At 40.8% G+C, this 17,567-nt stretch overlaps 1 protein-coding gene across 1 annotated transcript; it reads left to right on the top strand.

The window, feature by feature from the left end:
* Positions 1-9,034: 9,034 nt before the first annotated feature.
* On the top strand, positions 9,035-12,645 carry LOC124186621. Its single transcript, XM_046578459.1, has 2 exons — positions 9,035-9,185; positions 9,302-12,645. The coding sequence occupies exons 1-2, from the start codon at positions 9,035-9,037 to the stop codon at positions 12,643-12,645; spliced, it is 3,495 nt and encodes a 1,164-aa protein (XP_046434415.1).
* The last annotated feature ends 4,922 nt before the right edge of the window (positions 12,646-17,567 follow it).

Here is a 17,567-nt window from a genome sequence, read left to right as displayed (position 1 = left end):
TGTCTACGTCAATGACTCAGCCAATGATAAAATTTCGGGGTTACGCCATGGCACGAAATTAACCAATCGTTTTGAACCGTTCTGTCGCATAAGGACGGTTGATAATGGTTTAATCGGTATTTCTGAGACTATCGTAATAACCGATAGCGCAACAACTAACGTTCACTTTTATTACACCGGGAGAAGGCATTTTTTCGATCAACATATTTGTTCTTTCGACAAAATGATGACAAATAACCGCCAGACCATTTGTCAAAGTTAACGAAAGTCCTGTCGATAGGGACAATTTTGGCCACTCGCAGCGCTATTCGTACTCACGCTCAGTCCCTATAGTCAACCTCACATCAACGAGATCGCTAACCGCTGCCTGCTGTGTACTCGGTTGCCTACATGCCGGCGCTTAGTGTACATGGTTGCCTAAATGCCGGCGTTTAGCGTTCTTTTTCAACTGGTCATATCTCCCGAACGCAACTTCAGGGACCACATATTCTTTGAGTTAATTTACTCAGCTGGACCGCCTCTATAACCCCTACTAGTTTGGTCACTTGATGCTGGGTCACCCTCTATATACATAATGAAGTTTTCTTGACCGTTGTTGTAAACAAGGAGAGGATGGAATTCTTGGGTGTGACTGTCAATTCCAATGGAAGTGTTATACTTTATTCAGACGTTTCGGTCGGAGCATAGCCGGCTATCCTCAGTTATTGATTTACGACTTCCATTTACTTTTTTTTCATCATGATGTTGGTTGAAGGCGTGAAAGCGGCGAACACTTCACACGACAGAAACGTCTGAATAAAGTGTAACACTTTTATTGAAATTGACCGTCACATCCAAGAATTCTATCTGGTCCCTCTAAATACATTCGGGTCTCCCAACAGTGCCGGGCAGGGATGAAACGGGAAGAGTTTTTTTTTCCATCCATCTTCGATCTCCGCACTCACCGACGGATTTTTCTTCGTTTCTCTGATTAATATCAAGCGCTCGCGTTAGACACATTAAGTAGATGTATCGTGTACAATCTAGATAGCCGCTTTGATGAAAAAGAGAAAACTCACTGACAGCACTATTCAGATGTCAACTAACGAAGAATGTAATCCGCAGCTTATCGTAAACACTCAAAAACAAATAAAAAAGAGGTTGCTGAACGTGTAAGATATACACTGAGAAAAATTCCGCTTGTTATAAAAAATTATTATAGTTAAATTATATAGTTATTATAATAACTAGAAAAATTTAGTAAAACAGGTATTTTCAAGTCACCTGAAACTTTTGAATTTGTACTCTTTACCGATTTTTATCGCGAAAAAATATATATGACTTTTTCATGTCAGTCTGATGATCGGCCGAGTCCGGTCTAAATGGCTTAATACAGGAGTGAAATGAGTTACACTCACAAACAAGCCACGAATACACACTGTCTCAAACTGTGCCTCTTGCGAAGAAATCTTCAACTTCTACAAATACATGGCAAACGACGAACCAAAACAAATTTCGCATACAGGTGATGGGAAAAATTAATGACATTGTAGTCAGGCGGCTAGGTGGTCTAGTGGAGTAAGTCTCCAGTAAAGCATCTCTAGACACCAGGTTCGATTCCTGGCTCCGTCGTTAATTTTTCAAGTCACCTGAAATTTTCGAATTTGTACTCTCTGAAACAGATATCGTTATAAAAACTGTGAATATTGTTGGAATTATGAAAAACGAGGTACACGTAACCATTTTGCGCTATTGTCGATCCTTTTTTGGTAATTGAAACGCAAAATCAGTTTTTTCGGTTTACTGTACTTTTTTAATTAAATATGGCGTAAGCGAACGCGCCGTTCGTAAATGAAAGAAAGAAAGACTAGAAATAGAAGATGCAGTGAATGCAGGAAAAACAAAATTTCAAAAGAAAAAATCGACAACGTCCAATCGTGATCTTGAATTGCTCAAATGGTATTCTAAAGCTGTAAGCAAAGAAAATCTCATATCTGGTTCAATTTTGACACGGCAGGCTCCAGTCATCAATCACGAGATTGGCGATTCTGCTCATTTCAAAGCAAGTACAGAGTGGTTCGAGAAGTGGAGAATTCATGCTTTACAAAATGTCAAGATTACAGGGATACATACTACATAAATAATTTTCCCTACGAATAATTACGGTTTTGTGCGAATTCATCAGATACGAAATACATAATACGAATTATTACACCGGCACACAGAAAAAAAGCGGTCTATACATTTGACCAGGCCCATCTAGAATTATGCATTTCGATGCGCTGAATCCAAATCTGAGGTCCATTCGGCTCGTAACCCCTCCAAATTTCGAGCAGATTACAAAAAAGCGCTAGAAATCGCTAAAAGTCGTAAAAAGAGTACATTTATGAAAATGGAAAAAAATTTCTTTAACCAGATCGAGTATGTTTCTTACGTATTTTATTGCACTGAATCCGAATCCGAAGTTCGTTGGATCCGTACATCGTCCAAATTTGAGTAAATTGCGAAAAAAAGACTAGATATAGCAAAAACTTGTAAAAAAAAGCCATGAGATAGCAGAAAATATCAAAAAATAGCATTGATCTTACCCACAGCAATAAACTAAACGTGATTACTTCAAAATTATGCTATAAAATTTATAGATTGTAATTAAAATGTAAAAAAAATGCTTGTATCGAACTCTTTTTCTTCGAATGATCTATGCAGTGGGTTCCTCCTTCAATTTATATTTTCTGTCGTTATTTCTCTGTTTAGGGTCCAGCAAAAATCGGCCATCATGTCGACGTTCCACCTTCCTTGATAGCGATTCTTCATTTCACTTATGTCTTGATGAAATCGTTCTCCTTGTTCTTCACTGTAGTCTCCAAGGTTTTTCTTGGCGTAGAATTCTCTTCAGGACTTGTCGATTAAATTATCACACTGGTACTAGGTTGAGGATGCTCACTTGTTAATGAAGAACTATCACTGATTTCACAGATTTTAGGCATTTTTGCAAGTTTCAACCGACAATTGGGATCGAAACTAGGGGCAAGGCCTGAATATAAGAATCCAATATGGCGGATATAAGTGGGCTACCAGCAAACGATTTACTACCATTCACTACACGTTAGCACGTACATGCGCTTACTTTATACAGTTATTACCTTGAAAAAGAGAAATTAAAATGATAAGTATTGCGGAAATTTGTGCTTGGGCTGGAGCAACTCCCAGCAGTCGGAATTTTTTCCGGGGAGAGCGTCTTTTAAGTGCAGAAGACGTAGTTTAGTGCGGTAGAAGTGCAGGGAGTGACAGGCAGCGTACCGAGATTCTAGCATTTTGTTTACAAACGTCAGGTTACAAAGAACGACCTCACGAAATAAATGGCGAATTCACTAATAACGGACGAATCTTGTCGAGAAATTGCAGCTGTAAGGCAGGATTAAGCGAGAAATTCATACACATATTAGCAATGCTATTGTATTGTAACAGGTAAGCATAAAATAACCTAGAACTTCCTTTTTAATCTAGAAAGATATGAATATAATATCATGTAAATAGAAAATTAAATGTAACATACGAATTCCAGGAAGAACTTAGAGAACTTGGAGGTTACGTCGTGCACAGACAAAAAATGTCTTTGGAGTTCCCGTCAAAAACAATCATCGGAAAATCTTTACAATCCCCTACCTTTGGCGGATCATGATTGCTTTAAGGACTGCAATGATAGAATAATGGAAATTTCAGACGATTCGAGGGGAATAATTAGAGAAAACTTGGTTGCATGCAATCCTCTCTCTGCTTTAGCGAAACATGCGTAATTTATTTCAATTCTTATCTTATTATATATTTTTTTTTAATCAATTCGAATTTTATACTCAACCATTAATTTTTTTACCAGACATCTATTTTTACAACTTTACTCTTGATCAGTTATTGTTCATAGGAATTAATTTGTACATTAGATTTTTCAATTTAAATTCAACTGTTGTGCTTTTATTGAAGTTACATTATGGAAAGCTGGATCAAGGAACAACAGTAACGCCAATGAATTGTGATGTATCATAGATAGTAGTTATTTTCTAATCAAACTTTTGTGTTAAACAGGTCTGGAAGGCATGGCCCTGTGCTACCATATAATCAGAATGACCTTTCAGAAATTCAAAGAAATGAGATCAGTGAAATTGTTATTTTTTCTTCAGAATCCTCGTTAATGGAAAATCTGGCAGGGATCCTATTTAAACCATTAAGGATCTGCTGCGAAACTGTGTTAGGTACATTAGATGGTGACGTTGCAGCAATATGTGAGGAAAGCGCAGCTTCGTATGCCACGTGGAAAAGAGAAAGGCAATTTAGGATCACAGGTTCCAGATGCTATGATCTGTACACATACATTAGTAACAAAAAACCTAATTGACCCGAACAGTCAGTAAAATATTTTTATCCAAAAACATTTAGTAATATATTTGTTAAGCATGGTCTTAAATTTGAATCATCCGCTCGAGTAGTGTACGAAGCTGAAAGGTTAGCGAAAGTTATTGTGTGTGGATTAGTAGTATCACCGCAAAATTCTTTCCTAGCATATTCTCCAGACGGAATCGTATTTCAAAACGGCAAACCTCACAAAGTAATTGAAATAAAATGTCAGTTTTCTGGCAAAACAAAGAGTATTGGAGAAACCCTCAAAGACCTCAAGTTTTTAACGATTAAGGAAAGAAATATTTGCCTGAAAAAGAAGCACAAGTATTATGGCCAAGTTCAATTTGGCATGGCACTTCTAAATCTAAAAGTAACTGATTTTTTGATTTATGCTCCATTTGATAATTAACAGTATCATGATATTGTCAGTGGATTTAGATGAAACTTTTGTTTCGCTATTGTTTCCTGCCTTAAAAGCCCTGTACTTCAATGAAATGTTACATCAGGTTTGTTTGAAAGAAATACTGTAATTGTTACGGATTGTAGCTATTTATTATTATATACTTCACCGTATTAAATACAATTCACAACCTCAAAAATACATTTTATTTATACATCGCACCCTTGAAATAAACTAGTTAATTATTATTTATTCAGTCGTTTACAAATTTGCCGTCTTTCAAAATAGGCGAATTTAGGTTAACTAAAGCAGAAATAATGGTTAAAATTTGTTTGCTCTTCTTAGCCAGATTAACTGTCATTCTACTGCCCGAGATTTCAAAATCTTTTAACCTTTGGTTAGTGCTGTAACGGTCTTTTCTTTTTGGCGGTTTGTTTCGACCAGGATTAACTCCAACTGCGGAGCCTCTCGCAATTAACGAAAATCGTCCGCTATCAATTTACTTTTTATTGTTTTTTATTGTTTTTATTTAAAACAAAATTTCGGCTGTTGGTATGAGCGAAGGACATGCATCGATAAATGGAAGTCGAATAAAAGAAAAGTATAAATATAACAGAAAATAATAACTAAATTGTATAAATAAAATAGGGACGGCGGACATCTAGGACAACAACAATTCCATAAACGGCATACTCATAAAATTACAGATAAAATAGTATAGGTCAGAATATATAAAAAACTTATCATAAGCGTGTCATTGAGGATATTCTTCATATCCCAGTTCCCATTTCTTGAGTTGCGCTCGCTAATTCCGTGCCCGGCCAATTCGAATCCCCTCGTCCGTCATATCTCGGTGGTTTTTCCTTGATCGGGAATCCGTATGCGTTTTACTTCAATTCGTCGGTTGTATTTATTCGTTCGTGATGATTACTTTATTTAGAGCGCACTCTGATGACGATCAACCTTCATCCGTCGTCTCCCGCTTATATTCTTCGATCGATTGCTAACCCGTCGTCTCTCGCTTACACTTCTCGATCGATTGCCTATACATATGTCATATCACCGCTTAGGTGAAAGCCCCCCTCCCTACGGACCTACCTATTACTGAGTCCCGTTCAATATGCACTCTAGCTTTGGCAATACTGGAGTTCCGGAGTGCATCCGATTGTGAAAATTGAACTTGATTCCTCAAAAACGGTGGGCTTATCAATTTTATATCACGGTCTTCACATATATCATGAATTAAAAAGTCTTTATCGATCATTTTAGCATTCTTTTTTTTCTAACAAGTTTATTAGAGAACTCTGTTCGAATATAGCCTTATCCGATACTCGTCCTCCGTATGGTTCACTGATGAATGAGATAAGACCACCTGGGATGACACACGTCATGACTTTCACTGTAATTGAAGTTTTGTAATAAGAATATGTAAGTAATTCGCAACACAGTTTTTTTGATTTTTGTATATATATTTCACTGCAGTCGAGTACAATACGAACGTCTTCGAAGATTTGAAAACATGTAGGCAAAATTCTAGAAATTTCTTCTCTAGATGGCAAAGAGATTGCAACTTTTAAGCATTCATACAGAATGTCTAGCACGCAATAAAATATCTTTTTGCAATTCTGAGGAGTATAGCATTGGAATAATACCGACAGTAATGCATACGGAAGATTATGCTTTACTTTCATGAACGTCATGATAACTTTTCCTTCGATATCCATTTTAGAAAGTGAATCATCTTTGCTCACAAGCTTTATCGTATCAACAATTGCTCCAAGTATTTGAAAGGATTCAATTCCGGTCACAGTACTTAAGTTTTCATCATTTTTCAATAGATGACGAAAACTTGTAAACAAATCACCATTTTGTACCTGAGTTTCAATATGAACTACTGTAGGAATGTTATTAGATTGCACTTGATGTTATCAAACATTCCCCACATCTGCTGCGGTGTCGTCGTCGTCCCTTTGTAGATTGGATGTTTCTGTTTCACTTTGGCGTAATTCTTTATCATTATTCTCTCTATCACCGATCGTACATACTGTCTGTTTTTCCAATAGCATGCTGTCGTTTTTTGAAATCGCTTCAAGTAATCTCTGTTTCGGCAAGGTATCGAATAGTTAAATGTGTGTCTCGCGACACTCAAAATCGTCCTCGCACATGTACGCACACTCACGTGCAATGTTTACTTGCCGTCTCTGCGTCAAATCTCGCCGCTTGCCCGTGTCGCGACTCAAAACCCATCAGCTGTATCTCATGTATTGTCTACTATCTCGAAATCATGTATTGTATAATCTATGTGTTCTCTCGCTCTGTAAAATCTTCACTCTCTGTAACGTTCTCTTGCGATACGGTCTGTATCGCCGCATCAGAATCAATAAAATTCTCGGTTACTATTAATCATCATGTCTCTCCATCTCAACATCACTTTCGTTTCATTCACACTCGTTCTCGTCACTAATTCGCGGATCCCACGTCGATGATCCATATCTTTTTGCCATCTCTCTAAACATTTTTTGGTCCTTCGAGCCGGATCAGTCGCGAATCGAATCGGATCATTCGCAAATCGAGTCGAATCTTTCGAATCGTTGCGACTTACGGGAAAACGAATTAGCTAGTGAGTGAAACGGAACTATCGCGTGTGCATTAAGTTGCGAAAGTTCACGTTATCAAAGTGAACAATCTCGTTATCGGTGAAAACCATCAACAAAAATCAGTCGCGTCCGTTAAATTCAAACGTGCGGTGTCCTCTGTAGTGACCGTGACTAAGATCTGAGCGTCAACAACACCGATCTCTCGAAGTGTGAATCGCGTCGCGCTACTATCAGTGTGTTTGTGTCTCGTTCGTGGAAACTCAGTTCGTCGCGTGAGTTTAAATCCTCTAGTAGATCAACATGTCGATCGGAGAACATATCGAACGTCAAAACGACTACATTTGGCGCATCTCTCGTACCGTCGACAACCTGCGCAAGCTCTGTGAGGCAAAAATCACTTACGGGCAGGTGAAGTCGCGGCTTAATGCTTTAAATTCAAGTTGGAATAAGTTCCAAGAGAATCACGAAAAGATCAGCGAGATCAAGTTCGCAGCAGAAGGTGATCAACTCGACGCGATCAAAAAGCTTTCGTACTTCGCGAAAGTTTATTACGGGCTGTGTGAAGAGCACTTCTTGAGTGGCGAAGGAGTGATGCTTGATCTTCTCGAATCGCTAAAGCCTGCGCCTGCAGCAACCGCGCAAGCCGCTGCAGCTCCTCAAGACGCACCAGCAGGAGGATCATCAAAACGGTTACCGCGTATCGAACTGCCCACTTTCGCGGGCAGCTACTCAGAATGGAAGCCGTTTCACGACCTCTTTTCGTCGATGGTTCGCGAAAATTCGCAACTTTCGGAAGTGGAAAAGCTGCACTACCTCAAAACCAGTGTGACCGATGAACCGTTACAACTTATCAAAAACATTTCCCTCACAGCAGAAAACTTCCCTCGAGCTTGGGAAACTCTCGTCTCACGATACGAAAACAAGCGGCTTCTGACTGATTCTCATCTCGCGACACTTTTCGCGATTCCTCGTGTCACTAAAAAATCATCATCGGAACTAAAGAGCTTGCACAGCAACACTTGCGAAGCTCTTGGCGCGCTCGAACTTCTCGATGGTCGCGAAAAATTAGGGGATCACATCATCGTGCACATGACGATTCGCAAGCTCGACCCAGCATCTCTCGAAGAATGGGAGAAAAGTGTTAGCGAGAAACCCGAGCCCCCTCTCGTTTGCGGAACTCAAGGCGTTTCTTATCGGTCGCATCCACACCCTCGAAGCCGTGGAGCAAGCTCATGCTCATAATCAAATCGCGACGTCGAAACCGCACTCATCGCAAGGAAGGTCAAATCTTCAGACTACAAGGTCACATACGGCGCAATCAAAGGAACAGTCGTGTGCTTGTTGCAAAGGCAACCACTACATCGCGTTCTGTTCGACCTTTCGCGACAAATCTCTGGATCAAAGAAGGGAAGTGGTTTCTGCGAAAAAGCTTTGCTTCAATTGTCTCGGTCCACATCAGCAGAAGGACTGTCGATCCAACAAAACGTGTCGCGTGTGCAACGGTCGACATCATTCCTTGCTGCATCGAAACTCTTCCTCAATCTCGACAGCTGCTAACAGCGGCACATCTCAAGGACAGGCTGCAGTAGCGCAACCTGCAGTGCAGAACGCACCGATCTCGAATAGCGCCTCTCAGGTGAGCAACCACTCAGCTCAGCCTACAATGATCAAGCGCTCTCCAGTTCTTCTCGCCACAGTGCAATTGATCGCCTCGAATCCGGAGACTGGAGAAAGAATCATCGCTCGCGCTCTACTCGATCAAGGATCCGAAAGTTCATTCGTCACGGAGTCGCTAGCGCAACAATTGCGATTACGTCGGCATCAAGCAACGATACCGATCATTGGCGTCGGAGCTCATCAATCGGCAGTGACTCGCGGCATCGCGACATTGCAACTCAAATCTCGTGCTCACACCTCGTTCTCGTGTCAGGTGGAGGCACTCGTGCTTCCACGACTCACATCGTATCTACCCTCATTTCGACTTCTCGTCGAAGACTGGCCTCATCTACGAGGACTCACCTCGCGGATCCAAGCTTTGCACATCCCAGTCAAATCGACGTAATTCTCGGAGCTGACATCTACAGCAACATCATTAGTCAAGGAGTTCGAAGAGGAGCACCAGGAACACCAATCGCGCAAGAAACTCAGTTCGGTTGGGTCCTCTCCGGCTGCGTTTCAGCGGAAGCAGCAATCCCCTCGTATGGCGCAGTCCAAGGCTTCCAATGCTCCCTCGATCACGAACTGCTCGATCTCGTGCAGCAGTTTTGGAAGCAGGAAGAAGTGTCGAAATCTTTGGCACTAACTTCCGAAGAAGAGCGTTGTGAGCAACACTTTTGCGAAACGGTTTCTCGAACTGCGTCTGGTCGTTACGTAGTTCGGCTGCCGCTCAAGGACAATTCGGTAGAGCTCGGCAATTCGCGGAATCCCGCGCATCAAATGGTCCTTCGTTTGGAGAAACGGTTCGGTAGCGACGCGAAACTCAAGGAGGCTTACTCGAGCTTCCTTCGTGAATATCGTCAACTCGGGCACATGCGTCGCGCTATCAATATACCTGAAGACAATTCCCGCGTGTTTTATCTTCCCCATCACGGTGTAGTTCGCGACAGCAGTTCAACAACAAAGTTGCGTGTCGTGTTCAACGGGTCTCAAAGAACCAACCTCGGACTCTCTCTCAATGACAATCTTCTCGTCGGTCCAAAAGTGCAAACCGACCTCGCGAACGTTCTCTTACGCTGGCGACAATATCCAGTCGCGTTCTCATCAGACATCGTCAAGATGTACCGACAAATTTTGGTCCACAATGATGACCAAGATTTTCAGCGAATCCTCTGGAGGGAAGAACCAGAGCTACCGATTGAAGAATATCAACTGACTACGGTAACGTATAGTCTTGCAAGCGCTCCGTATCTCGCGATCCGTGTTCTTCATCAACTCGTTCACGACGAAGGTAAGCAGTATCCCTTTGCGAGCCACGTCATTCTCGAGAACACGTACGTCGACGACATCCTCTCAGGAGCAGAGGACGTTGATCAAGGTCGCGAGAAAATCAACGAACTCAATCAATTGCTCAAGGCGGGCGGCTTTGAACTTCAAAAGTGGACTTCAAGCCACCCAGAAACTCTCGTTGACATTTCTCGAAACCATCAAGAGATCGCGATGCATCTGAATCTCGATCAAAGTCCATTCTTTCGGGCTCTCGGTCTTGCGTGGAGACCAGACATCGACGCGTTCGCGTTCTCTCCGCAAATTCATCAAACTCGGGACAATTTCACGAAACGAAAAGTTCTCTCACAAACCGCGCAGCTCTTTGATCCTCTCGGATCGCTCTCGCCGATCACGATCAGAGCCAAAATCTTTATGCAGGAATTGTGGGCACTCGGTTTCGACTGGGACGAGCCGCTCTCAGCTTCATTGTCCTCGCGATGGATCGAGTTTCTACAAGATCTTCAAGGCATCTCAGCTATCACCATCCCACGATGGATCGGGTTAAGTTCAGCATCTCTCGGGATAGAGATCCACGGTTTCGCGGACGCCTCTCAAAGTGCATTAGGCGCAGTGATCTACGCGCGAACGTATATCAACACTCACGAAGTGCGCGTTTCACTAGTGTGCGCGAAAACTAAAGTAGCGCCGCTAAAGAAGGTGACAATTCCTCGTCTCGAACTCTGTGCTGCGAATCTTCTCGTCCGGTTGATGTGTCATGTGGAAAAGACTCTTAATTTCGAAAACACCCCGGTTTATCTGTGGACGGATTCCACAGTCGCGCTCGCGTGGATCAAAAGCCACCCATCGCGGTGGAAGGAATTCGTTCGTAATCGCGTAACGGAAATCCAAGAGTTCGCGCGCGCTCGTTGGTATCACATCTCGGGTTTTGAAAACCCCGCTGATCTTGCGTCTCGTGGTGCATCTCCGGAGCAACTCCAAAAATCAGAACTTTGGACCTTCGGACCATCCTGGCTCTCGAAGCCTTCTGTCAATTGGCCATCCTTATCTCCACGACCGGAAGAAAACATTCATCTCGAGAAAAGAAAAGGGCTGTTGACGCACATCGCAACTGCTAAGCCGCTACAAATCTGGGATCTCGTCGATCGCTACTCAAAACTATCGACTCTCCTCAAAGTCACATCATTGTGTAAACGCGCAGCAAATCGGTTCCTCGCGAAGACGACATCGAATCGCGTAAACACGTCTATCACTGTCGGACCGATTTCTACTCTCGAGTTGAGCGACGCCCAACTGTTTTGGACCAAGGTGACCCAGCAGGCGTACTTTGCAGAAGAAATTCGCCAAATCGAGACAAGCTCAAGTTTCACTCGAAGTCATCCACTATCGCGACTCACGCCGTTCATCGATTCGAACGGATTCCTCAGAGTCGGTGGTCGACTGAATCACTCATTGCTTTCGTATGACGAAAAGCACCCGTTCATCTTGCCTCGCGAATCATCGTTCTCCACATTGATCATCGATCATCATCATCGGTTGACGCTCCACGGTGGTCCGCAACTCACTCTCGCTACAATCCGACAGCGGTACTGGATCTTGGGAGGAAGAGTACCGATCCGCATGTTCATACATCGTTGCGTTCCTTGTGCGCGTCATCGCGCCACCCTCAGCAGCCAACAGATGGGCCAACTCCCTCCGTTTCGAGTCACGCAATCAAGGCCGTTTCTTCACTCTGGCGTTGACTACGCTGGTCCATTCTCGATTCGAGCCTCCCGCGGAAGAGGAGCGAAATCATGCAAGGGATATATCGTTATCTTCATCTGCTTCACGACCTCGGCTGTGCATCTCGAGCTAGTTTCGGATTACACGACGGAGGCATTCATCGCGGCGTACAAACGCTTCACATCTCGACGAGGAATTTGTGCCTCAATCGCAAGCGATTGTGGAACGAATCTCGTCGGCGCAGACTCGGAACTTCGCCGTCTTCTCGTTGCATCGTCAAAGGAGTTCTCAGAAATCGCAAACATCCTCGCATCACACGAAACCCAGTGGCGGTTCAATCCTCCCTCCGCGCCTCATTTCGGTGGAAAATGGGAAGCCGGAGTGAAATCAGTCAAATTTCACCTCAAACGAGTCATCGGAGAAGCTACTCAAACGTTCGAGCAATTCGCGACGTTCCTCACGCAAGTAGAAGCCACGCTTAATTTTCGACCTCTTTGCGCTATCTCGGACGATCCACGGGATCCAAGTGCCTTGACTCCAGGACACTTTCTCGTCGGCTCAGCATTGAACACAATTCCTGAGCCGTCACTCATCGAGGTGCCAGTTTAACGGCTATCGCATTGGCAACACTCGCGTCAAATGCTGGAGCATTTTTGGAAACGGTGGAGTACGGAGTATCTTCAGTCCTTCCAAAACCTCTCGAAATGGCAGACTCATCACGGGAACATCAAAATCGGATCCATCGTTCTCGTAAAAAACGAAAATCTAGCTCCATCTGTGTGGCCCCTCGCGAAAGTGATCGAAGTGCATCCGGTAACCGACGGTCTCGTTCGTGTTGTGACCGTTAAAACGAAATCCTCTGTGTTAAAACGTCCAATCGTAAAATTGTGTGTGCTTCCAGTGTCCTCTTAAGACAATTACTGACTCTAAGAATAAATAACGCACGGCGGGCGGCATAATCTAATTTCGCGATCGTTACCGATAGCGAAGCGGGCGGTATGTTTCGGCAAGGTATCGAATAGTTAAATGTGTGTCTCGCGACACTCAAAATCGTCCTCGCATATGTACGCACACTCGCGTGCAATGTTTACTTGCCGTCTCTGCGTCAAATCTCGCCGCTTGCCCGTGTCGCGACTCAAAACCCATCAGCTGTATCTCATGTATTGTCTACTATCTCGAAATCATGTATGTGTATAATCTATGTGTTCTCTCGCTCTGTAAAATCTTCACTCTCTGTAACGTTCTCTAGCGATACGGTCTGTATCGCCGCATCAGAATCAATAATATTCTCGGTTACTATTAATCATCATCTCTCTCCATCTCAACATCATTTCGTTTCATTCACAGTCGTTCTCGTCACTAATTCGCGGATCCCACGTCGATGATCCATATCTTTCTGCGATCTCTCTAAACAATCTCTCTGATCTTTTTTACCTCTGGTGGCATTTTTCTGGCTAATTTTTACAGAATTTTTGAGTGATTTCTTTTGTGATGGAAGATCTGAAAAAAATTAGTGGAAAAACATTGGAATTAGCATTTTACAATAATTATTTAAGCTATTGTGTCTTGTAATTTTAGGAATAATTTTAGTTGTAATGAATAACGTCACTTTGCAGTGAAGTGGAAGGTTTTACTTACCGGGAAATATATAATCCTCTCGTTTGAAATGGAGCGAACAGACACGCATATTCGGAGAAACGGTCACATGATTTATTATTCGTTACTATTTTGATTTGTTAATTTTTTATTCTAGGCTTTCTTACAATTTTTTAAAAAATAATTTCTAGGATATTTTTTTTTTGACGCCATTTTGAATATTCCATCATGAAAAATTTTAAATGTTTGAGTCAAAGGTATTTTCAATCCTAGATTTTTTTTCTACCGTTTTATTTTTTTAAGTCATTGTTATTAAGAAATATCAAGATCTGAAACAAACTGAAATTTTATTAAAAAAAAAAATTAAAAAAATTATCGGCACACCTTAATATTGAGATAGAGCATTTAAATTTGGAGGATCTTCTTTTTTTAAGGTTAACTTTTGGTTTTTCAACTGGGAGCACAAACTGTTTTTTTAACGATCAGTCTAATATATATATATGTGTGTGTGTGTTGAATGATGGTCAAATTATCATAATCAGTATAGATGCTACGACACATCACGAGAAGTTAGCATCTCGTATAATTGGAACTTTGTTTTCAAGAACAACTCATCATATTGTTAAATCATGTTTGATTCCATGGAATTCTTCTGATATCTTTAATTTGCAGGTCCTGCGATCGAATTTCGTTGAGATGCTGTAAGACGCTAAGCAAAGTAGGCATTTCATTTTTCGTGAATGCTTTTCATGGGGCAAAATGTAGAACTATTCGAGATACAGCAGGAAGATCTAGAACCCGATTTCAAAACCTTATAAAAAAGAGAATGAAAGAAAAATGCAAATACATCGCTTCGATCCTTTACACTTGCAAGATAAAAACGACATTCCCATTTCAAAATCTTATAAGGAAGAGAACGTCAGAAAAAAGAACTTGCAAGTAATATTACGGTGATTAGGTCTATTGGAGATGCCACGTCGAAAAAAAAAAAGAACGCGCCTGAAACTTTACCCCGATGGTGGTGTGGAAAAGGGTTATTCCAATAAAAATAATATTAATTTCATTCCACAGTGGTATTCAGTTGGTAAATGAATCGTGAAAATATATTTTGACGGTCCTTTTTCTATTTGTCGTTAGCTTACGACCTTAAATATGAAGTGTAGTTGAAAAAAAAAAGAAATGAAGCAACAAAAATTGTAAAAAATTTAATTCCCTACAAGGTACCTGACGTTCATTCATGCCCTAAGGTTAAAAATAAACGAAATAATGCAACAGTTTCACTTCGCCGCTTTTCTCAGGCTCACAATTAATTCGAAAAATATCGATCTTTGGAAGAAACATGTAAGGACAAAAGTTGTGGGAAATTAACTTTTCTACAACTTCTGGCATATTAATTTTTCGTTCAAATTGAGTATGGTCGAGTTACTCGCGAAAAACAGTGCTTCATAAAATTCAAAATGTCGGACATACGCAAAAGCCGGATTTGGTCGCCATTTTGAATTTAGACTGCCAGTCACTCTTTCCAACGATTCAATTAATAGTGACAATGGAATTATTGCAATGTTCCAAGTACACAGTGACTGGGCCAAGTCCACAATTCGAAAGAAAAACACGAGGCAGTAGTACATATTAACGAAAAAAAGGATTAGCTCGATGCCTCACTTAATAAAGCACTTAAGGACGTTGTATGCTAAATCCGAGCAAAAAGTTTGTGACGTCGTCTTTTATAAGAAATAGTGAATGCAATATTTTTTTATTGAAAATTGAATTGAGACGCCGTTAGAATTGCGAAATATTCAAGATAAGAATAGTAAAAAATAAATTTTTGATCTTAAAAACGAAAAAAATAGTCGAAATCGTTCATGTTTTTGGCATCAAGAACGATATTTATCGCCGCGTCTGTACCCACTACAGCTGTAGAGCCCTGTCACGGATAGGGAACGCGGGGGATAATACTAACGCATGACACGAAAATTCGGTCGTGGCAGCGTCGCATGAACCTAACCTATAGGCCACCCGAGCTTGAAACGAGTGACAAGTGATTTACCAATAGTGTTGAATTTTCGAAAGTTGTTGTCGGACGAATAAAAAAAAATGAAAAGTGGAAAGAACCCGCTATAAAGGACGATTTGTGCTAAAAAAAAGCTGGATCGGAATTTGAAAACAGTGGTCACATTGCGTGAAGGCAAAAAGAAAAAATCAAACATAACCTCCGAGGAAACCATTCCCGAAGGAGTTTGTGAAGGACGATCCATAGTAGAATTGCGGGAACTGGCCAAAAACTTGCAGTGTACGAAATGCCAGTGCTTACTACACTTGAGAGACGTAATTCAAGAAATGGTGAATGGTGTTAGCGTAAGCTTATTAGTCAAGTGTACGTCATGCGGGACTCTGAATGAGGTTCATTCTGGGAAAAACCACATCTCGCATAACCGACAAAAACTTTGTCACGACACCAATACAAAACTGGTACTAGGTGAGTACAGTATAATATTTAGTCTTGTATAACAATAAATTTTGTTTCTTGCTGTACATTTTTTTCTTTGCGATTCCTTACAAATGTCTCGTTCATTGTTTGTTGCAGGCGCTATTTACGCTGGAATTGGCCGTACAGCTTTGGACAAGCTTTTGGCATGTTTGAACTGCCCTACAATCAATCCAGCATTGTTCAAAAAATATGAGCGTGAAGTTGGACCAGCCATTGAGCAAGCAGCGAAAGAAAGTTGCAGAGTTGCTGCTGAAGAAGAGCGTCAGTCTGTCATTTTCAACATCGAAAAACTTTGCACCGAGTTGTAAGATGCTATGTTATTGAATTTTCACATTGATAACAATTATATCTGTTTCGATGATTACACATGTGATTTGAAAAAAATATAAATTTAATAAAATGAAACATCCTTCTCATGTAAACGTAATATTGACATATTTTCACTTTATTAACACTCAATCCTATCCCCCTTTCTCTTAATAGGCCTTCACACATTGTGAGTGAAATTTACCCCGAGCTATCCACAATTCGCAATCATCAGGAAACTTAGGATGAGAACAATAACAGCGAAACTGCACAGAAAGATTTCGATTCAGCATTGCAAACTGTTATTTCAAATAACATGATAAAAAAAATTGCTCAAAACGATATCAGTTACGATAATTTGAGAGCTGTGTTGTCTGAAAATGGAGAACTCGGAATTGTAAAACTGTTACCGAATAGAGGGGACGATGGAAAAGTTCTCGTTACTAGAAGTAAAAAAATCCTGACGAGTATCATCAAGTTGCTCCAAGATGTCTAAACCGAAGAGTGCTACGTACTTCGTTAAAGTGAAAGACATTCTTCGACTTTCGTCATTATATTCATAAGAGAAGGAATAATTCCAAAGAAGATAAATATTCTTATAAGCTTCATTTAAGTACAACCGTCTTTAGAGTATTTGATTTTATAAAAGTGTAAAATTGTTACGAATTTGAAAAAAAATTATAATGATGTACGTTATTAAAAAGTGATCATAGAGATTAAAAACATGATTGAATACAATTATTTTGGCAAAATTTTTCATCCCAACCTTTTTTCATAACCATTATTGTAATGACATTCAGTTATGAAAGTCATAAAAAAATTGAAAATTAATAAAAAATATAAAAATTAATATATAAATTATTAATTATTTTAAAAAAATTGAATAGTCAAAATCATTATTATCCGATAAATATATTGCTTACAATTATTATCATTCATAATCGTCAAAATTCCAATTGGGACTTCCGAATGTTGTGAGACGGGGAAATGAGGTTATGCTGCACAACGGACAACTCAGACGGCGTTGCCAGTTTGGAACAGCTGAGTGCTCGGGATTATTCTCCTCATGCAATCTTCACGAACTTTCCCTACTTTCGAAATTAATTACGAGATAACGACGTGGTGGAAAAATATTAAAAAA

The sequence above is a fragment of the Neodiprion fabricii genome, chromosome 7 (genome assembly GCF_021155785.1).
Source record: "Neodiprion fabricii isolate iyNeoFabr1 chromosome 7, iyNeoFabr1.1, whole genome shotgun sequence".
Lineage (NCBI taxonomy): Eukaryota > Metazoa > Arthropoda > Insecta > Hymenoptera > Diprionidae > Neodiprion > Neodiprion fabricii.
Note: the sequence above shows the minus strand (reverse complement) of the source record. Positions and strands in the feature narration are given on the sequence as shown.